The 22,863-nt window shown below is 38.6% G+C and overlaps 1 protein-coding gene across 6 annotated transcripts in view; it reads right to left on the reverse strand.

Moving 5' to 3' along the window:
* MECOM (MDS1 and EVI1 complex locus) overlaps positions 1–22,863 on the reverse strand; it is a 679,763-nt gene that overhangs the window by 333,170 nt on the left and 323,730 nt on the right. For all 6 annotated transcript variants that reach the window (XM_074190863.1, XM_074190862.1, XM_074190865.1 and 3 more), the window contains exon 2: positions 12,828–13,165. In XM_074190863.1, the coding sequence (XP_074046964.1) occupies positions 12,828–13,165 (338 nt within the window). The remainder of the gene's footprint in view (positions 1–12,827; positions 13,166–22,863) is intronic.

Consider the following 22,863-nt stretch of genomic DNA (forward strand, 5'->3'; position numbering starts at 1 on the left):
AACTTCTAGAAGCCTCTGACAAGTGGCCATTATCTGAGAGACTCAGAGGGCTTCTGAATTTGAGGGGAAATACAGTGAGGTTCAAAGCACCGGAGGAGGGCATTTGTTGAATCCAACGAGCAACCCAATCATGTAATTCCATCATCAATGCTCTCCCTTCTAAAGTCTCCATCTTTGCAGTCAGACCTTTTCACTGCCTCTGCCAACGTGGAGACAATGACTTCTTTCCCTCTGGCCAGACGGTCCTCTTTCAAAAACCATGTGCTCTTTCTTCCCCGTCAGGGCTTCTGGAGACATCAAGGTACACCTTTGTTTCATTTAGTATGTAATTTTCACCTCTGACCCAAGAAACTCGTCTTGAGTTTCCTGAACTTTATTGCCTGTTAATAGACTACTGGCTCTCTTTTTCAACAGTCATCAAAATGGTGAAGAAGTGGGTTCACCATAGAGACACTCACATGGCTGTAGTCCGAGGGATAAAATTGTAATTTAAAATCACCAGGGCCAACTGAGGGAGAGAGAGGGAGAAGCAGAAATGTCCCCATGTGAAGGGAGAGGAAGTTTTCAATAGCCATGCCCCTTGATATAAATATCCAAGGTATCCCTAGTCTAATTGTTTCCCCCATACACAACAGACCAAATACTCAGGAAGGTGCTAAGTGATTGATCTAGTAATTCATCTTCATCTTACACCCATCTACATATTTTGTCTCTCCTCATCAAGCCAGAGACTTCAGTGACAAAGTCACGCAGCAGGCTTGGGCTTTCAAAAAACGCACCCAGATGCCCTTTGGAGTCTCCTTCCTGCCCACTTCTTCATGACACATGTTTATAATTTTGCTTGCATTTCTTTTGTCATGGCTTACTCTCAAGTACATCTGTTCAATTAAAATGGAAACGTGTGACCCAGCCAGAGCTCAGCAACTTTTGAGCCCCTTAATGAAATGCTCTCATGAACATGCCGGAGCTCTTTATTTCCAAACGGGTTCCATTCCACACAGCTCTCATGATTGAAAAGTACAAATAAAAATACCTTTTAAAACACACACAAAGAAGTTGACTGTTTTGTTAATAGTTAGGAAAGACCATTATTACTGCATAAGGACATTATTTTACATGAAAAGGCATTATTAAAAATGATTCATGGCCCCATGTTTGGAAACTTATAGGAAAAGTCTGATAATATATTAAACTTGTTTATTATGACTTCATATAATTTTGAATAATATGACTTTTTCTTTTGACAAGAGCAATAAACTCTGTTGGTGGAGACATAGGTTGATTACTGCGAGTCAACTGTGTTGCTTAAAGAAACATGCCCAAACAATCAGTTCCTGACAGCTGCATCTCTGGTTATTTACACGAGCCATCATGCTCATAACTCACCATTTCTATATTAATAAGGCAGGGAAATTTATTATGATGGTATTGAAAAGTTATTAAGTACTGCATCCCAAGTGACAAAGCACCACTGTACTGTCACTACCCAAAAGCAGTGGCCCATTCATCACCTGCCTTTCCAGATGGTCCTGCATCTTTATCGCTCCCAGGTTGGTGACATCACCTGTTCACCACTCAAAATTGATGATGAAAGCAAACAGATCTATCTTACTTACATTTACCAAATCAATTTAATTTTTACAGGCCGGGCCTCTGTGACATATTGACTGGTTCCCTTAATGGCATCTACCGTATTTAATGCAAGGATGTCATCTCAGGATCCTAGCTAGCCTGACGTGTCATTTCACAATAAATTTTTCTAACATATTTACTTAATGGAAAGAATGATGATGGCTTGTCAGTTCTCTTATTAAACATAATGAGCATTCTTTTCTTTTTCGGGGAATCATCTGCCTAGCAAACCAAGCTATTTTTAGCCCCTTTCCTCTTTTAACAGGGGGCAACAGTTTGGCTATTAAGAAAAATTCCCATCGAGAGCTAGAAACGAGGCCCAGGGCTCTCTATTCACTGGTGCCCACTCGAAGAGCCTGGTTTTCTTTCCAGGTTCTTAAGGGGGAGCTACTTCCCTAGAGATGCATATAATTAAAATTTGGAAAAGGAAGCAACACTTCAGATATCCTGTTTCTATAAGATATCAGAGCAGCCTACAGTTCCATTTAACAAGTCATTTTATTTCTATCCTCTCTAACTTCACATTCAGCCCATTATAGCTAATGCCCATAGAGCACATGGATCTCTATTCTAGAAACATTGAGGTTGGTGCTAGGAACTCTTAATCCACCAATATGTTTCAATGATGCCTTAGACTAAACTTATCTTTTGTCTGTGTGTGTGTGTGTGTGTGTGTGTGTGTGTGTGTGTGTGTGTTTTGTTTCATGATTTACAGATTTTCCCTGCTATGATACCATAAGGTCTCATTATTTGGGGCATAATCGTACTTTCATTTGACCAAAAGTGAGTTACTAAGGGAAGAAAGGAAACCTTCCTTTATCTTCATTTTAAGGGCAAATGCTCTTGAGAATTCCATGAATCAGGAACTTGTCTTTGGGGAAACCTGTCAAATTACCAAAGTCAATGAGGATACAGACCCCTGGGCAAATCTTAGCCACATTTTGTAGGATGAAATAGCATTAATATTAACATCAAGGGAGGCTCTAAAGAAGGAGACTATGGGGAGAGGAAAGGAGAAGAGAGAGGAGGGGAGGGGAGGGAAGGAAAGGGAAGGGAGGAATGGGCTGCCAGTTAATTACAGACATTCATTTGGACATCAGTACTCAACTCTCTGGGGGAAAGAAGAGTCCCCTCTGAAGCACTGAGACCCACTCTGGCCACACATTTAGAAAGGGCCCCCTCTGAAGTACCAAGATCTCTTCTCGGGACACATTTAGAAAGGGCCCCCTCTGAAGTACCAAGATCCCCTCTAGGGACACATTTAGAAAGGGTCCCCTCTGAAGCACTGAGATCTCCTCTGGGGACACATTTAGAAAAGCCCCCTCTGAAGCACTGAGCTCCACCCTGGGCCCATATTTAGAAAGTTCACGGGATTCTCTAGAATCAGACAAGCAAAGCTGGTTTTAACTTTGGTCTTTGCAATCCTCAGTATTTATTAAACACACTGTCCTTGTATACTGTAGGAGCTTGATTAGTGTTATTGGTTTGCCGATTCAAATGTTTGTAGTGATTGAAAGTGCCTTTCCTTCATCTAAAAAGCAGGTTTATCTGCCTGTAGGATTTTCTGTATCTCTTTAACTAAGAGAATTCAGACCGAAGTCTCTCTGGAACAGGCATCTAACCTGCTCCTACCTGGAGAGCAGGTGTGTGAGGGACCTCTTCCTGCTCCTCTCTTAAGAGGCCCTGCTTCTCCTCCTCTGGCCAGGATGAAGGCCTTCCCAGAACCTAAAAGCTGGAAGTTCTTTCTGCCCAATCCACAAGGCCATTTCTCCTGAGACTTCCAGGTGAGACGTATGACCTGAGCATCACGTGCCTCTTTACATATACTCACCGCTTGGTGCTCTTGCCTACAGAAATCCTAACAATGACAAAAAAGGAAAATAGATCTCCAATAGCTGTGGCTGCCAACCAAGCCTGGCTCTATTGTTTTCTGCACCTGGGAAACCTGGGAAGGTCACTGGAGTTGTCAGAGAAAAAAAGGCTTCAATCAGATATTTTGTACAAACCACAAAGGCTCCAATCACCCGGGGCGGGACTTCATGTGCTAAAGGTCACACAATGAATGCCATTATAGGAGGAGGTCTAGACCTGACTGGCCACCACGTTAATTAACCTCACCTAGAATGACTGCGTCTCAGATTGGGAAAGAGATCTTACGTCATCTATGCGACCTCCCACCCAGTGCTGTGGAACCCTGCAGGAACGGGGAACAAGGGGTCTAGAGCAACCAGGAGGCAGTTAGTTGGTGCCACAGTGTACAGAGTGCCAGGCCTGGAGTCAGGAATTCAAATCTGACCTCAGACACTTATTAGCTGTGTGACCCTGAGCAAGTCACTTAACCCTGTTTGCCTCAGTTTCCTAAAATGAGCTAGAGAAGGAAATGGCAAATTACTCCATTATCTTTGCCAAAAAAAAAAAGCCAAAAAAGGGACCATGAAGAGTCAGATATAACTGGGAAAAAGACTGAACCGCAATAACATATCACAGAGGCAAGATCATGAGAATCTCCTCTGCCTCCTTTACAATGAATTGGAGAGGATTTGGGGGTAGAACCCAGGGGGATCAGGATTAGAATTCTACCTCTAATACTTACGGTGGGACCATTGGCAATGCACTTAACCTCTCACGTCCGTGTTTCCACTTACTAGTGATACTGTCAGTGCAGAAGAAGGTAAGAGAAGTTTTTAGCTATCCATTTTAAGAAATCATTTAGAAAAAGGGGAAAGCTAGTTCATGGGAACGTAAGAGAACATACTTTTCATTCATTTACCTTAATAACGATAAATGCACTCACATCATTTTATTTTTGAGCCTCACAGAAAACCTTTGAGGTGGTACTAGGGGCATTATCGTTCCTATTATCTATAAGAGAAAACAGACAAAGAAAGGCTAGGGGACTCCCCACAGACACACAACTAATAAGAATAATTGCCAAGATTGGAATTGCCAGTCCTGGGTTCAGATTCTACTCTTCACTCCTCTCCACCTCATTCAATGCGAAGCTTGCACAATAAGGGTCTCTTCAGCTCTAACTCTGATTCTGCGACTTGCCAAGGGAGAATTGGAACCCAGTTCTTGCTAATTCTAAGGCCACAGCCCAGGGCCAAGCCTCTGAGACCCGCTCTTATAGGTTCCCAGGAATTCTTCTCTCCCTGTGGTGCTGAGTTCAGGTAAGAAGAAGGTCACAGCCTTAACTGGTGCCCTAGTTACCAAGCCACAAGGGAGACTCTCTCAATACTTGTCGTTACTTCCAATGTAAAATTTCAAACTCTCTCTACTATCTTCCCATATTAATTTTAAAAAATTCTCAAATCTACTTAATTTTTGAGAGTCAGTGAACCATTAGAGAGAGCTATGTTCCTCTTCCTTAACTGCCTTATTTAAAGCTGTGTTATCACTGAGTGCTCCTCTCTCACGCTGGGGAAGAAATCACTCAGAAATAGTTACCTAGGGGCACCAACAGACAACTACACTTCTGATTTGAAAAGCTCCCAGAACACATGTATCAAAATCGTCCAAGTGTAGCCGCCCCTCCAGTAATGAACACAACATTTTCCTCTGTAACAAGGGCCTATTCAAGAAAAAAACATTTTATGGCCGAAACCAGACCTCCTCCAGCGAGATATGGAAGGACCACTACCGTGCCCCACAAGGAAGATATTTTGTTAGATGGCGGAAAAATTCTGAACTAAATTTCATGAGGGCCGTTCTTTCTTCCTCATGACCCTAAACCAACCCATGTCGTTTGGCTTTCAGTCTCTTTACCCTTTTTATAGATTGATGGGGGGTCTTTATGGGAGACAGTATTTTTTAAAAACCATAACTAGACCATTTCAATACTTTCCTAAAAGACCTCGAGATCAGACTACCAAAAAATGAGTTGTTCTGTAAATTTTTTAAAAATATATAATAGACAACATTTCTTTGAGACATCATACCTCAGGATTGAATTGTTTTGGTGCACTGAGAAAAAAATAGCAAAATAATATTTGTGCTATATTAAATAAAACATAATGTATTTGTTTTTTATTTAACATTTATCATTTATAATATATATTTATATATGGAGAACTTTGTAAGGTACTTTTATATACATTTGAAGAACTACATAGATGTAAGTTGTTATTAATTTTATTAAATATTTAATAGTCTTGTGGCACAAGATTTATACAGCTAGGTGGTGAAGTAGATAGAGTTGCACTTGGAGTCAGAGAGACCTTTGTTCATATCCTGCTTCAGGTACTTGATAGCAGTGTGATGCTGGACAGGTCAGCCTTAATTTTCTCATCTTTAAAATGGGGATAAAGAGCACATCCAGTTCAAAGGACTGTTGTGAATAATAAGAGAGAAAGATGAATCTAAATTTTGTCTCAAATAATTACTTGCAGTATGACTCTGGGCAAGTCACTTACCTTTATCAGTCTCAATTTCTTTGTTGGTAAAATGGAATAGTAGACGCTACTTTCCAGGTTTATTATTAGATCACACGTAAAGTGATTAGAATACTTCAAAGTACTAGAAATTTTGACAATTAAAATCCATATTTCTTTCTCTTACACTTAATAGAAAGCTATAATATCTACAGTCCTTTAATAAAAGCTTTAAAACCTAGATTTTCCTTTTTTTTAATCTTTCTATCTGCTGTACCTCTCATGATGTCTGGCAGTATATGTTAGTTGATTGATTGGTTTGTGCTCCTTGTGAATACATATCCAAGGGAGACATGATTCTATGAAAGAATTAGAAACAAAGGGATGGGGTGGTAGTGGGGGGAGGATACCAGGCTAACAAGGTCACAAGATAGCAAGTGGGAGAGTTTAGATTTGAGTCAGTGTTCATTGCCCCCAAATCAGTCTTTAGGTTTTGTAAAAAGCCTTAGGAATACTAAAAACTCTTTTTCCTTCGTTGAGTAAGGAGTAGGCCATGTTTTCTTCTCAAACCACGTTAGAGATGAGGCCATCCCAGGGACAACTGAGCTTCTGGCAAATAGATTGGTGAGAGGGAGGAGGGAAAAGGTGATAAATGACCAAAAAGGTCACCTTTACTCCAGTTCAGTGACCTTGGCTTCGATTTGCATTTGATCCAACTACTATGTCATTAGATAACGTTAGAACAAGAGCAAGTTTAAATTGATGGTTTCTCATCCCCACCATCCTCATCCTGACCCACATACGGCACTCTCAACAAAGTCTTTTCCTGCTTTAATTCAGCTCTCATGTGAACAAGGGAGTGAAATCAGGAGTACCCGCTAAAGGGTGATTTTGTATGGCACTATTCCTGTCTGTGACGCCTACAACTCTGAAAGGCCATATTGCTTGTCTTCTGTTGATATGGTATACCAAACGGAAAGATTGACTTTGGAGGACCTAGGTTTAACCCTGCCATAGACACTTGCTAGAGGTATGACCCTGAGCAAATGACTTAACCTCTCTGATTCTCTCTCACCTGTAAAATGGAGGTTATAACAATAATACCTGCCCTGAGTTGGATTTTTTTTTGACCATAATCTGCTTTCAGGTAGCATGCTCTCAGCTGAGGCTGTAAAACATAGGGAAAGAACACATCCCAAGCCATCTTATAGAGATTTCCTTTGTAACTAGTAATTCTTACTAACTGTCGAGTTCTATTGGTTATACGTTGCTTAATGATTATAAGAGCTTCTGTGCCCTCCAAATTCAACACCCTAGGACACAGCTCCATTGTTCCACCTAGTTACAGCTCTAAACCTATTTTATAATGTTGAGAGCATCATTTGAGACAATGTATGGAAAATATTTTAGAATCTGTTCTACCAACTCCATGTGTCAACAATATACTAAAATTATCTCTTAATTGCCAAATCTGATAGTGTTTCATCCTTCTTGATTCTTCTGATACTTGGGGTATTATTAATCATTATCTCCTTATCTGTAAATTGCCCTCAATACTTTCTAAAACCTTTTTCAACTCTGCTCTTCTGATGAGTGTTGCTGTTGTTCAGTCATTTTTTCTTTTTTTTTTTTTAGTTTTTGCAAGGCAAATGGGGTTAAGTGGCTTGCCCAAGGCCACACAGCTAGGTAATTATTAAGTGTCTGAGGCCGCATTTGAACTCAGGTCCTCCTGACTCCAGGCTGGTGCTCTATCCACTGCGCCACCTAGCCACCCCATTCAGTCATTTTTCAGTCATGTCCAACCTATCATTACCCCATTTGAGGATTTCTTGGCTAAGATACTGGAGTGGTTTACCATTTCCTTCACTAGATCATTTTGAAGATGAGGAAATCAGAGCAAATGGGGTTAAATAACTTAATCAAAATCACCTAGCTAGTAAGCCATCTGAGGCCAAATTTGAACTTGGGTCTTCCTGATGCAGGTCTGGTACTCCTGTACTCACAGCACCACTTAGCTACCATAATCTATGAGTATTACAATGGCTTTGCACTTGGTTTCCCTGTTTTTCACCTCAGTCCAGTCCATTCTCAACACATAACTATTAATATGATTTTTCCTAAAATACATTTCTGTCCATGTCACTTCCCTGCTCAATAAACTATAGTAAACTCCTTTATTTAGCATTACAAGTCCTTTGCAACTTGTCAACCTTGTTACCCATTGCCCCATTTCATTCGCTGACTTTTTAGTCAAACCAGGATTCTCACTCTTCTTCATAATCAACATTCCCTATTCTATCTCTTTGCCTTTGAATTGAATGTCTCTTTTGTCTCTCTTTTACAATTTCTATGTTCCTTCAAGACTTAGCTCCAATAGTACCCTTTCCATGAACACTTTCCTCATAATTCCCTCCACTCCTCTGACCATATCTCTTGTATCTATTTTGTCTGAGATATGTAGAAACATGTGCATCATATTTATTCATACATGTATATAATTGCATTTGAGGTTCACAGCAATACTGTTCATGTAGGAACTGTTATTATCCCCATTTAGTTGATGAGGAAAGTGAAGGTGGAAGAAGTTAATGACTGGTCCAAGATCACACAGCTTGTAAGAATGAGAAGCAAAATTTGAGCTCAGGTCTTCCTAACTCCAAGTCTGGTACAATATCCACTGTACCACTGAAAAAAGCCCTGAACCACAAGTCCTTCATTTAAAAATACAGATATCACTTGCCTTTCAAGATTGCTGTGAAGAAGGTACTTTATAATCCTAACATGCAAATAAGCCTGAAATATGGTAGTTTTTATGACTTTTGTCTGATAGAGAAGGAAACTTTCTCCAAGGTCTCATGGTGAAAAGTTGGAGCAGAAAGACTTAAATCTTGATGTCTGACCTCCAAGTACAGGTCTTCACATTGGACCTGTCTTTATCCCCAGTTCTTCTATGTGTCCTTACTTTAGATCCTGATGTCACCCTGACAGTGACAGTGAGAGAGCCCTTGGCTTGGCAGGACACACCACTCTGGTCATCACTGAGGGTGAGGAATTAGGCTCAGTAACCCCAAATCCCAAGAGAACCTATCTGAAAGTGCAGAATCTAGGAGATGGCTTCCAGTCATTGCTGGTTACCAGCTACATAGAGTAGAAGTTGGTTGATGAAGCACCCGAAGTTTGGGCAAAACCAATATCACCTAGAAGATATGACCTCGGAAGTTAAGGACAAACTTCACTCCCACACTTCCATGAGAGTGTAAGTGATATATAACTTATACCAGACCAGATCACCTGTATTCTTAGAAAGGTGGTGTCCTACTTTATAGATTCATAAATCTGGAAGGGTATTCGGAAGCCATTTAATCCAACTCCTCTCATTTTCTAGATGAGGAAACTAAGTCTCAGAAAAGCTAAGTGACTTGCTCCAAGCCACCCAAGCAATAAGTACTGGAGATGAAATTTCAAGGTCTCCTGACTCCAGAGCCAGTAAACTTCTCCTAATACCTGTCCTCTAGTTATTTTGTAAGAGTTAGAAGTTCTGACGTGAGAGAAGGGCTTCTTGGGAAAGAAGAGTAGTCGTGGGCAGGCACCTAATGAATTTAACCCTAACATTCTTGTCTGCATGAGGCAGAGCATTCAAATGAGAATCCACATTTACTTGAGGACAGATGAGAATAGAAGGAAACCAGTCATCCCATGACACTATGGCTTTCAGGTCATCCTAAGCAAAAAAAAGGTTGAAAAGTATCAAGGAATGAAACCTCATTTTTTAACCATGTTAGACTGAAAATGAATAGTAACATCTTATACAATCTAAACTAACAGATAAACAAAGCAGTGATCTGTGTGTGTGTGTGTGTGTGTGTGTGTGTGTGTGTGTGAGAGAGAGAGAGAGAGAGAGAGGCGGATAGATATAAGGATACTGAGATAATATAGATGATTAATGATAGATAGACAGAACACTAAGAATGAGGGCTTGAGGGAACCAGAAAAAGAAATTTCTATAGAAAGGTCTTGGATTATAATTGAGTTTTCTATTAACTAACTCTAGGAACAAGCCCCTAGCCACCCTTGGACAAACCTTTTCTCATGAGCTGCAAATCATTGCCTTCATCAGTTTATACCAAAGGTTGGCAAAATACATTGAGGCACTGCCAATGAGGTGTGTAGCAAGATCTAGAAAACTGATGCTGCAAAGTATGAAATCCTTGAAGATAAGAACCATCTTATTATTATGTCTTGCTACCTTGCCTAGAATCAAACCCAATATATAGGATAGATTCATGATAAATATTTGAAAAATTAAACCAGATGGAATCAACCAGAAATTTGACCCTTGAAGGAGGAAGAAGCAGGAGTGACTTTTTCTATACAAATAATAAATGTCATATTTTGAATTCTATGCAAGAGCACAATCAGCTATATTTCACATGACAAAAATACAAGCATACTTTCCAGTAAAAAAAATATTTTACTTGAGTAAAAGAGTTTCTTTACTCTTGGGAGTGAAACATTTCAAAATTAATTTCAACTGTTGGATTTTTCTCATATTCCCAGAAACCAGAGGCAACTTGTTCAAAGACACACAGCCCCACAGTCCACCAACCCAACATATCCAAAATGATTTCCTCCTTAAGTCTGTGGATTATTCTAAGCTTACTCAAGAATCCTAAAGAGAACTCACTGGTTACTTGACTGAAGATTTTGTAATAAAAGACTAATGAGTTACTCATTGCTGGGATGTTTATAGCCATTATTTAAAGGTGAACAATACCAATGTGAAGTTCAGACGCATTTGGTTTGAAATCTATTCCACTCACATATAACTTAATGCTACACTAAGTTTTTTAAAAAGCTACTTATCAATACATGAGCAACTAAAATACAATCACTTTCCTGGGCCTTCGGTCAAAAGAACAAAGATTTCTTACTTGCAATTATGGGGAATCTGGTCAGGTCTCTCCCATTCCCCTCCCAGTATTCTAACAACGACCAGTTATTGTGGATTTCACAAAGGTTCAAATAGAGCAAAGGGACAAAAAGTTAAAATTAAGTCCTGAAGGCATTGCTTATTTATTCCTAGTTAAAAATCAAACCAAATATTCTATTAATGATCATAAATATTAAGGGAACAGACTAAAATAAATCTAGCTTATCTGACTTCAGTCTGGCTGAAATACCAGGTACCCATGGTCAGGCACACCTCCCAAAGCTATGTTCCTTTGCATTCACCTCTCCCCCCTTCAAAGATGGCCCAAAGAGTTTTCAGATGTTGCCTAGATTTTTCCAGAAAAGATTGTGTCTATATAATATAACTACAAGAGTTTTCCAAACACAAGGGCAAACAAAATATCTGGGAAGAAATTAAATTTGGCCAAGGATGGGGAGAAAATGGGGGGCAGATAATACTTCTGGCAGGAATTTTCCTTATCTATCCTTCACATTTTAGAGCTATTTAACCTTCCTATTAAAATAGGAAGGGATGGGGGCTAAGGGGAAATATGGCAGAAATCATGATCATTTTACATTCAATATCTAATCTTTGTCAAAAATGACAACTGAGGCAGGGAAATAAGGACAATAAACTAGGACACTGAAATTTAGAGGGATTGGCTTCCTGCTGTACCCCGTCTCTGTTCTCTTGCCAATGGGCAATGTCTTAGTGCATATCCCTCAAAGGACCATGCATCCTGGGATCTCTCTTCCTCAGTTACAGCTGATTTGGGGACATGCTTCAGTCTGTTACTGTATGCAAATTTAGTGAAACTACCTCTTGAACCAAAATCATTCATTAAGACTCTCCAAGTTGTTCTCCTCAATGGTTTTAGTTTGTTTTTTACACATTAGTCACTATTTAAAAGTCTTCTGGATAAAAAGAATCCCTAGGAAATTTCATAATAGGAAACAAGCTTGGCCTCTGAAGAATGGAGAACCAGGAGAGCCTCAAGTTGTAGGAGAAGAACATATAGTCTTGAACATATAAGGAAAATGTCAGAATAAATGGAAAAATACAATGAAACCAAAGTGCACAAATGAGGAAAAAGTGACTCCTTTTGCCTGTGATTGAAACAAAGATCATAAGCAAAATACAAGAGGTATAAAGTGGTGATAATTCAGGTCATCATCTCCTTTATATCTTTATATCCTATATATCCTTTATATAAGCAAAAATCCAATGGAAAGTTCAGTTTTCAGAAGTATATTTATCTCCTGGAAGATCCAATTTTTGAAAATTTCTGTTCCTCTATTATATATTAAAAAATAATCATGACTGCTCTAGTCCAATCTACCACATTCTTACCAACATAGCTCAAAGCAGAGGAATGACTAGTCTCAATGAATGATGCCTTTGACCCCTGGGAGCCATGAGAGGTAAAGGTGCTTCTTACCCATGAGGACCCAACTTTGTTCCCAAGTCCTTGATGAACCTCACCAGAGTCCCACTGCAAAGGTGTTATACACCTAAATCCAACCCTATTCCCTCAACTCTCTCATGAGTGAAGGCAGAGCAACCTCCTTTCCTAATCCAACCTAACCAATGGTTGGACCTCTCTTCTGTGCTCTGTGCACCCTATTTTCTTGTCCCAAGTCAAAAAATATCTAGGCAAATCTATATCTGATAACAACCTTTGAATCTCTCCGCCACAAAGAGAGCAAGAATTTAAACTTAGAAACATTAGAAGATCCTATCTGAAGCGAAAATGCCACACATGAAACTTTTTGACATCAATTCTACCACCTTTGTTATGAATTCAATTAAAAACTTTTACTCTTCTAGAAATAGGGTATATTTAATAAGCCAATCAAAAACACATTTTTTCTTACCTCCCACCCATAACTGGGATCTTTAAGGTCTGAACACTGCTCTCCAATGTATGGCCCAAATTTTTCTCCAACTTCAATCTTTCTTTTGGTCCATATTCCCAGTCCTGCTCCAGGAACATTTGACTCTCGGAGTTCAAACTCAGGAGGAATAGGGATGTCATCAGGAATGTAAATGGGGGCTTTGTAAGGAGAGCCCTCTTTTGGAGTGAAATCTTCACATGATGTTGCAGGAGAAGCTGGTTCTTGGATGCTGAGAGAAAGGGTGCCCACTTCTCCATCGACTTCAGGCATTTCTTCAAGAGGAATTTCTGGGTAGGCGTCATATAAACATTCATTACCTGAGAACAAAGTAGAACTCCATGAGATGCCTCCTGTGGCAGATAGCTATGGGCTGTCAAATTCTTTAATCAATATGGCACCTCATTTTTCATATTAGATTGGCTTTGAGACATAGTCAAGTTCTTTTAATGACCCCAAAGTTCATCCTGAAACTAGGTCCATTCTTTAAAAATAGGAATATTCTTCTAGGAATTTATTTTGGGGGGTATGGCTATATTATATAGAAGATGGCATTATCTGGAGAGTTGAAAATGATTATCAGCCAAAGGACAATGGGATGTGTGAAGAAGATAAAATTTACCTACAGTACATTATAAACAGGGATAGGGTAGGAAACACATGTGCAAAAAAAGGACAATTGGTCCCTCAGAAAAACCAAGAAAAAACAAAAAGATAACCCTTGTGTTTCATTGATATATAGATATATATATATATATATGTGTGTGTGTGTGTGTGTGTATGTGTGTATACATATATATACATATATACATATATATGTATACATATATATATTTATATTTTTTTATATTGAGATAAAACAAGGAAGGTTCCCGCCCCCTCCAGTCCATTGAGTGGACACCATGAATTACAAAGTATGAACAACAGGGATCAGTCGTGGTCTTCATCTATGAAAGGAACACCATACTGGTAAAGATACAGATTCATTTGACATTCTTCCTGAGGAGGTTGGGCATGGTGATCAAGGCCCTTCTGTATTTCTGAGGCTTTTTTGTGTTTATCACTCATGAACAGTTTTACTAGAAATATTGTTTTTAAGATTTGAACCACTTCTCATCTTTCCACATGGGATTTATCTTCTGTGTGGTTTATGCAGAATAGACCTGTAATTGATTCCAGGCTAGCTTTTCCCAAATGCCTGTAGATCCTTGGACTGCCTTACCTCAAAGATCAGAATTCAAAGAATGTGAAATTATTTAATTATTAGCCTAACTAAAGCATAATTAATGAGGAAAATATGTCATGCAAAGAAAGCAGTATTTTTAAACTAATAAGTTGTTGAGGTAGCCATTGTTTTGAATCACCCAATTAGGGTGCATAATAATTGGGAGCTGAAAGTATAACCATAGATTGAATGGAGTGAGCTCAACATGTGAAATATCATTTTTAAGTTTCTTCCTGCTGAACGTAGGTAACACATCTTTTGCAAGAATAAGTTAAAATAAAAAGTTAACAAATATCATTTCATGCTCCTGTCCTATATATAACAAATTGTTCCTCCCTAGCCCAGCTCTGACCTGCTCCATCCCCTTAAGGACAATGGCCTCTCTAGTTCTCACTTGGCCATTTTCTGGGGTTTCCTCCCTATCATGAAGTGGTGTCTTAGAATCCCACCCCATGGGATCTAGCATCCCAATTTCCAATTCTCTCCCAAAATTCTCTCTTCCATCCCACATTCAAGTAAAATTTGTCTTCCCAAGTTGACTTTGAGAATCCATTCATTCTTCTTGTCCCAAGTACCAACCAGCCTTAATAGTTATGAGTCTTAATAAAGCTATGAATTCTTAGCCAAATGGCATTCTTTAGCTTTATTATTCCCATCAGTATAATGGGCATTCTATTTCTTAAAGTACTGTGAACCGTGATGAAAATAAATGAAAAAAACTGCTTCATAGAAAAATATCAATCAATCCAACAATCAGGGAACTAAAAATTGAAATGGATCCCATTAATTTCCTAAATTAACTGAATGCTTGTCCACTTGGAGGTCTCAAATGTGATCTATGTCTAAAAATTCCTCATAACTTTTTACCCCCAAATTGGCATCCTCTCTCAAATTTTCTGTTTCCACCAATGGTACTGCTATTGTTCCAGACAACCAAGGTCATTTTTAATGCTTTTCTCTTCACCCAGTCTAATTCAAATTGATAAAAAAAAATTCTACTGCAAAATGTATCACATGTATGCACTACCCTTTCCACTCCAATTACCCTCACTCTTGTTCTTGCCCTTACTGCATCATATCTAGGCTACTATAGCAATAGGGACTGGACCTATGATTTCTTTGGTAAAGGGAATTTACAGGTGAATAAACTCCTTCTACCAAAGTAATTTGACATCTTCTATGTAATTTATCAACCTAAAGCGCTGCCTAGAACACAAACAAGGTAAGGTACTTGACCAGGGCCACACAGTCTGCATATGTCCAGAGGCAAGAGATAAAAGTAGATTCTTCTGTTTTCTGTCAGCTCTTGATTTATTGCACCACACTACCTCACTAGAAAACCATAGAAACTTCCTAATTGGCCTTCTCACCTCTAGTTTATCTATACATCCCAAAGAAAGTTGAGAGATTTTGCTTCCTAATACTAATTTCATTCTGTTGCTTGCCATGCACAAAATTTTTCCAAACACCTCATCGACATCAACTTTCCACCAAATTAAACCATCCTCTCTCACTATTTCTTTACATGAAGTCTCCATTCTCCCCAAATTAACAGTAGTGGAGGAAAAAAGTATCCTACTTGGAATTAGAAGATCTGAAATCAATTAGGAAGTCTGCTCCTTGTTAGTTGAATGACCTTGGAAAAGTCACTTCCCTGCCTATGCCTCAGTGTAAGACAACAGAGTTCCAGTCCAATTCCACAATCACACTACGTTCACTCCAGTTTCAAAGCTTTGGAAGAAATGGTAGGATTGATTTAACCCTTTGAGAAGGGAGAGAAAAATGCAACTGGACCTTTTATAGATCATTACAGGAGGCCCTCGGACTATTCTTCTAGAATGTTCCTTTTTTTCCCTGCTCTAACTTAAAAAACAAACCAAAACTATATTTGGAGTCCAATCCTGCCCCAGACTTGTACTACAGGTGCTGGCTTTGAGAAAACCACAGCTCCTGCAGTCCCTTTCCACTCCACAATCCTGCTCCTCCTTCATTGTTCAGTTATGACCTCATCACTTCTGTCACACTCTTGCCCACAATGTCAGTCAATATTTGAAAGATTTAATAAGAATTGAATGATTTAATGAGGATTTGTCTTGTCCTTTATCTGAACATAAGGCTCCTCATAAAGTTTTCTTTTTTAGGCTTATGCAAGGCAATAGGGTTAAGTGGCTTGCTCAAGGCCACACAGCTAGGTAATTAGTAAGTGTCTGAGGCTGGATTTGAACTCAGGTCCTCCTGACTCCAGGGCTGGTGCTCTATCCACTGTGCCACCTAGCTGCCCCCTCTCATAAGGTTTTTATCAGCTTTTCTGCCATGCTCAGAATATTTCATGAACGCCATAACTATTTGTTAGATGAACCTGAGTCCAATTCCTTGATGGTTGGAAATCTAAGGAAATAGTTTTCCATAATTTGTCTAAAGATACTGAATAAACCTGAAACTTAGATTGAGTAATCTTCAAGGTCAGGCAATTCAGCTGACTCATTTTACAAATAAGCAAACTGAGTTCCACTCCAAACTTAACCAAGGTCACCCCAGTAATAAGTTGACTCAAGGGTCTGTACTTTCAAAGCCATTGTTCTAACCATTACACAGCACGGTTGCCTTTCTTGGAGCCTAAATCAATCTGGGCAATTTCTCACACTACAAAATTAGCCAAAATTCAACAGAAACACCATTTCCTTTGATCAGAGCCCCCAAGGAATATGCTATCAAAATAAAATATTTAAATGTTCAGATGTCTTTGACCAAGGCAAACCAATCCATCATCCATAGGAGTTTTGCACTTCACCCTCAGGGTCAATAGGTTTGAACACTGACTAGTTAGTTTTTTCACTGACGCGAAAAAAAGAAAATTCCCTCCCCCACCCTAAAAGCCACCCTAGTATTTTGCATATCTAGCTTACTAGCAAGTGATTTTTATAAAATCAACAAAGAATTTCCATTGCTGAGGTTTTCCACTTTGGATTATTAGAAGTGGAGATATGAATCACACTGCAGATTTGTCCATTTAAATGATAGGAAAAGCAACCAGGAAAGAATAGGCCTGGGTGCCTCTGGTAATGATCCATTATGGTCCAGCTACATTTCCCCTCCCTCCTCAAAGGGTTAAATCAGTCATACTGTCACTTCCATCAAAGTGATCTCCAGCCCTTAAAAAGGATCGAGGCAAACCCATCTGTGCCCTCCCACTGGCATGGCTGACCCCATGACCTTTACGCTACCAGAAAACTCTTCCCAATGCATAATTTAAACAAGTGCATTTAGATTTTAATTCCTGCAGTGACAAAATACACATCTGGGCCCAGCCTGCTGCACAGAGGGGTTTACATTCAAAGTCCAAATGCAATTCTGATGACAAAAGCTAAGAATTCTGGGGAAAACCTGAACAAACTTAGGGAATGTTACGGGAATCCAGTGGGTCCATTTGTGCCTATCTGTGCACAAGGGAAAATGTAGACAAATACAGCCTCTTTTTGGCCAATTTAATTTTCCTCTAGTATCATTTGAATTAAATATTTTTAAATAGTTTAGATGACATAAAAAGGAAAGAAATTTACAAACTAGAAATTACAACCATATTTCTAGTCTAATTGAGCATCTTAAAAATTTTATCACCAAATTCCCTGGTATCAATATGCTTTGAATATTTGTATAATCCAAAGCAAACTATCATTTCAACTAGTATTATTTGAACAATACCCCCCCCCCAATTGAATACCCCCCAAAAAACCCTCTCAAATAATTTGACTGAACAATAAGCTCCCTCCATGATTTCATTTCCTTTAAATATGATCAATTTCTATAGGCACTCAATGTGGAAGGGTCTAGAGAGCCCATCAATTCAAGTGGACCCTCTTTGTGAGTAATTTATATTTAATTTGTATACATTTACATAAGTATTTGTTTCCCTCATCTTACACATATGAATCCCTTCTCCCTTTCCTTCTTCCTTCCTTCCTTTCTTTCCTTCCTTCTTTCCTTCCTTTCTTTCATACTTTCTTTTTTCTTTTTTTCTTTATATTTCCATCACCACTATCTCCCACAGTTCCCAGTACATTCAGATAAGGTTAGGGTGTGGACCTGAGATTTCATGCAAATAAAGAATCCCCATATAAGGAGATTCCTTCTATCAATGCAGGCCAGTGACTTCTCTGTAACTTATAAAGAGTCGCCTAAGGCAGTGGCGTCAAACTCAAATAGAAATGGGGATCACTAAGCCATACATGAGGATCCCTGTGGGCCGCATATTGACTTAGTTTTAAAATGTAATGTTACCTATGTTTTATTTTATTTTAGCTTTTTTTTATTTGATATTTCCCAATTCACTTTTAAACTGATTTAAGCTATTCTGGGTCAGGGTGTGCTTGACGGACACTTCTGTTCTTAGAGAAAGAAGAAGTTTAAATAACTCGTCCAGGATCACATATACAGCATATATCAAAGGCAGACACATAGTAGGGCTTCTTCATGTTTGTTGATTTATTGGTTGAATTAATAGGAGATACCACAGTCTAAAAATCAGATTATGTTGTGAGAAACCTCAGAGGCTTAGTCCAACACTTAATCCAACCAAGAAATCCCCATTAGAGTATCCCAGAAAGTGGTCATCCAGTCCTCCAATTGGTAGGCACTCATCTGTCCTAGAGCAAATCATCTTCCTTAGGGAGGACTATAAGGGTTAGGAATTTTTCCTCACCTCGTCTTAATTTTCCTTTTTGCAACTACTCTTTATTCTTTGATCAGTCCAAAGGGAATATATCTAATCTTTATTTCATGAGAACACAGAGAACTAATGACAGATATTGTACTTTCTCCCCTCCACCCTCTTTCCTTGACTAAAAAACCCCATTTGCTTCAACTAAGTGTCACATAGTGTAGCATGTGCTCAAGACACATTACCAGATAAGAAAAGCACAGGAAAGACTTGGATGGATATATGGGTAGAGGGATAGATGGAAACATGCATACGTGCACGGATGGATGGAGGGATGGATGAACAGAGATGGATGGATAGACAATGGAGGGATGAAACAAATACTGTGTTGAACACTATATTAAGTGTAAAGATACAAATATAGATGTAACGATAGATCCCATCTTGAGACAACTTACATGCTAATAAGGAAAGCAACACACATGAAGGAACGGTGACCAGGTGAGTGAGGTCATAAAGGAACAAGCTGATCCTTTGTAGGAATCAGAGAAGAGTCATGATGTGTCATTGGAGCAACTACCCACTTCACTGAGATCTTTCCAAGTATGGAAGCATGAGATGTTGATTGTTCCTACCATTAACTCTTGCTCGCTTACAGTTTTCTCTAACTGTACTCTTGGATGGATTGAGTGAATCAAAACAGACGAGCTGCAGATAATAAGTGTCCTATCAAAAAGTCAACTAGTGTTAAGTCAGCATCTGCTTTGGATCAAGCACTGAAGAGACAAAGAAAGGCAAAACACAACCGCTGCCTTCAAGAAGCTTGTAGTCTAATGGGAGCAATAATAGGTAAATAACTGAATCTACACATAAAAATATAGAGAAGCTAAATTGGGGATAATGCCAAAGGGATTAAGTTTATAGAGGCTTGGGAAAGTTGTTTCATAGAAGATGGAATTTTACTAGAGACTTAAGGGAAGTCAGAAGGAAATGAAAGGGAAGGCATAGGCACCAACCAGGCAGTGAAAACCCTAGGTCGGAAGGTGGAGTGTTGTGGGTGAGGAGCAGCAGCTCAAAGATAAAGTATCACCTTCAACTTCTCTAGAAAGACCATCTCCTATCATGTATGTCATGCCTTCTTCCTGGCATTCACCCAAGTAAAGATTTCAAGGTGGCAGGAAGACTGGACTAGAAAAGTAGTCCATGAGATGAACTTTGTAGATATATGTTTTAATCCCCCAGTGAGCCTCTGGAGACTTGGCAAGGAGACTATTCTATTGTGGAGTTTGAACAAAGACCAAAGACTATTACCTTTAATTTTTTTTAAAAAAATGCTATCTTATTATATAATTTTGCTAATCTCATACTTTATTTTTCTTCCTTAAGAATATGATTATAATATATCAAAACAATAAACAATGGATCTAGGACACTGAGACTCCTAACTCTGGTTCCCACTGAGGAGGGCTGCTTTTTGAAAATACCCAGATAAGAAAGGTGATCAGACCATAGAATCATAGATTTTGAGCTGAGGGGACCTTCCAGCTAGAAATTCATCAAGTCCAATTTTATCAATGAGAAAATTTTTCTTGCCCAAGCCTAGGCCCTCCAATGTCAAGGACAGAGGTTTTTTTCCATTATGTCAAACAAGCAAGAAAATTATTAACCAAAACTAAAGTTGCATTTGTTTAGCAATGCATATTTATCATTACACATTCTGAAACATCATTATATTTGATCAGTCAGTGATTATTTCAGAATGTGTCCATGTCCCATATGCCAGAGTTCTCCAAACAGCCTAGTTACATACTTAGAACAGATATTAGGGCACTTATTAATCACTATCTACTAAACACTATACTAAATGGGGAAGATATAAATATCAAATACGAATGCCCCTCCCTCAAAGAGCTTACATTTTACTAGAGGCTAAGTGACTTATTCACAATCATATGACTAAGAAGGATGAGTGCCTCAAACCCAGGGCTCCTGATCTCAAGTTCATTGTTCCTTCTACCAAACAAGTTGGCACTAGGGTTTGTGAAGGGGAACACTATTGGATGTTCCCCCCACCCCGTAGAATCAACTCATAGAGAGCCAGGACTGTTTTTATTTTCCTTTTTTGTAGCCACAGGGCTCAGAACTTAATAAATATTTATTGGATGGTTGATTTTCCTTACAAGAATAAGAATCATTTACTTAAATTACTGAAATATAAGCATATGCCTTGTAAGCAATTACTTTTCTACTTTTTCAGCCTAAACTTTTCATGTCCACACTGCTAAGGTGATTGTGTATGAAGCTTCATTTTATTTTATTATCACTGCAAATAGAGGGGCCAAGTTAAAAACAGGTCCATTTCTGTTTCCTAAATGCAAGACTGGTCTAAGGTGCTTCTTTCTCTCTAACACAGGGTTGGCTACTCTATTCTGAACTTGCCCTTGTGTCCTAGAGAGAATAATAGAGTCAGGACACCTGTGTTCGAATCTTGATTCTGACAGTTATGGGGTATGTCACAAGTCCTTGACTTCTTTGTCCTTTGGTTTTCTTTTCATCTATTACATGATATGTGTACAACCAAACTCACAGAGTTGTTTCAAGGAAAATGCTTTGGAAATCTTAAATCTCCATATAAATGTGAATTAGTATTTCTATTTGTACTTTAATTCATCCAGTGAAACTTAAGTATGAGAGTTTCCAAATAGTTCTATTATTTAGTATGTTATCTCTTAATTATTATTTATTATCATTAGAAACAGTGTATGTTGGCAGGTAGACAACTGGGTTTGGTGTTGGGGAGTTGGGTTCAAATTCCGGTTCTGACATTTACTAGCTGTATGATCCTGGATAAGTCACTTGATCCCTTCTGGGCCCCAAGGAACTCCCTAGGATTTCTCTGCTGAGTTACAGACAAGGGCCCATCTGCACATATCAAAGGAATGTGACCCCCCCCAAAAAAGAGTGTCCCACACAAAAGACATCCCATATTCTTCAACTATCTATCATAATTATAGATCAAAACAATTATTTCCATCTTAGCTATTCCTCATTCAAGCTCATATAAAATTTTCTATATTAATTCTGAAGTAGCTATGGTATAGTACAAAGCTAGCAATCTGGAACCAGATGACCAGGTTACTTACAACTTATGTTCCTTTTAACAGCGTGTTAAGCTCTTTGGGTCTCAATTTCCTCATTTGTAAAATGGCAGAGTATGACTAAATGATTTCTCATTTTCTATAGAGCTCTAAATCAATGATTCTAGACCTACCTACATCTGATATTTTAAAATTTTCTGTTTCTCATATCATAACTGAAATAAATGAGACTGATTTCTATAAGTCATAGAAGAAAACTATTCATGCGAGTGTGTGTGTGTGTGTTTGTGCCTATTTGTATGTGGGTGTGCTCATCAGTTGCACTTTTGAAGTTGGTCTGGTAAAAGTCAGGAAACAAAGCCAAAGAGAGTGTATGACAATGTGTGGGTATGTAAACAAATACATGTATTAGATAAAATGAATAAGCATGCCTGTATATATGTATATAATATATGCATATAGAATATTCAATGCATATATGTAAAATCAGTTTGTATCTATGTGAATATGATAATACATGTGTATAAATATTATATATGTTTGCATATAAATATATGTACATATATTTTTATGTATAGCAAGATCACATAAGCCTTAGGAGATTGAATAATTTGTCCAGGGTAACAGAGCTAATGATCAGGTGCCAAAGAAGAGATTTGCTTCTAAGTTTTTCCTTATGCCAAGACCAATTGTATTGTTCAACTGTTTTTTCCTTTGTGTACAACACTCAGTGAGCCCTTTTGGGGCTTTCTTGCAAAGATATTGGAATGATTTGCCATTTCCTTCTTCAGCTCATTTTACAGATGAGAAAATTGAGACAAACAGGGTTAAATGACTTGCCCAGGGTTGCTCCCTCTAGAAAGTGACCTAGGTCAGATTTGAACTTAGAAAGATGAGCCTTTTTGCCTCCAGGCCTAACACTCTATCACCTAGTTGCCCTCAAGTCCAAGACCTTTCCCATTGAACCCACACAAGAGAAACCTTGATATTTTCTATACTAACACGTACTATGTCCTACAGAATAGCTATCTGGGTACA

Source organism: Macrotis lagotis, chromosome 6 (assembly GCF_037893015.1).
Source record: "Macrotis lagotis isolate mMagLag1 chromosome 6, bilby.v1.9.chrom.fasta, whole genome shotgun sequence".
Classification (NCBI taxonomy): domain Eukaryota; kingdom Metazoa; phylum Chordata; class Mammalia; order Peramelemorphia; family Peramelidae; genus Macrotis; species Macrotis lagotis.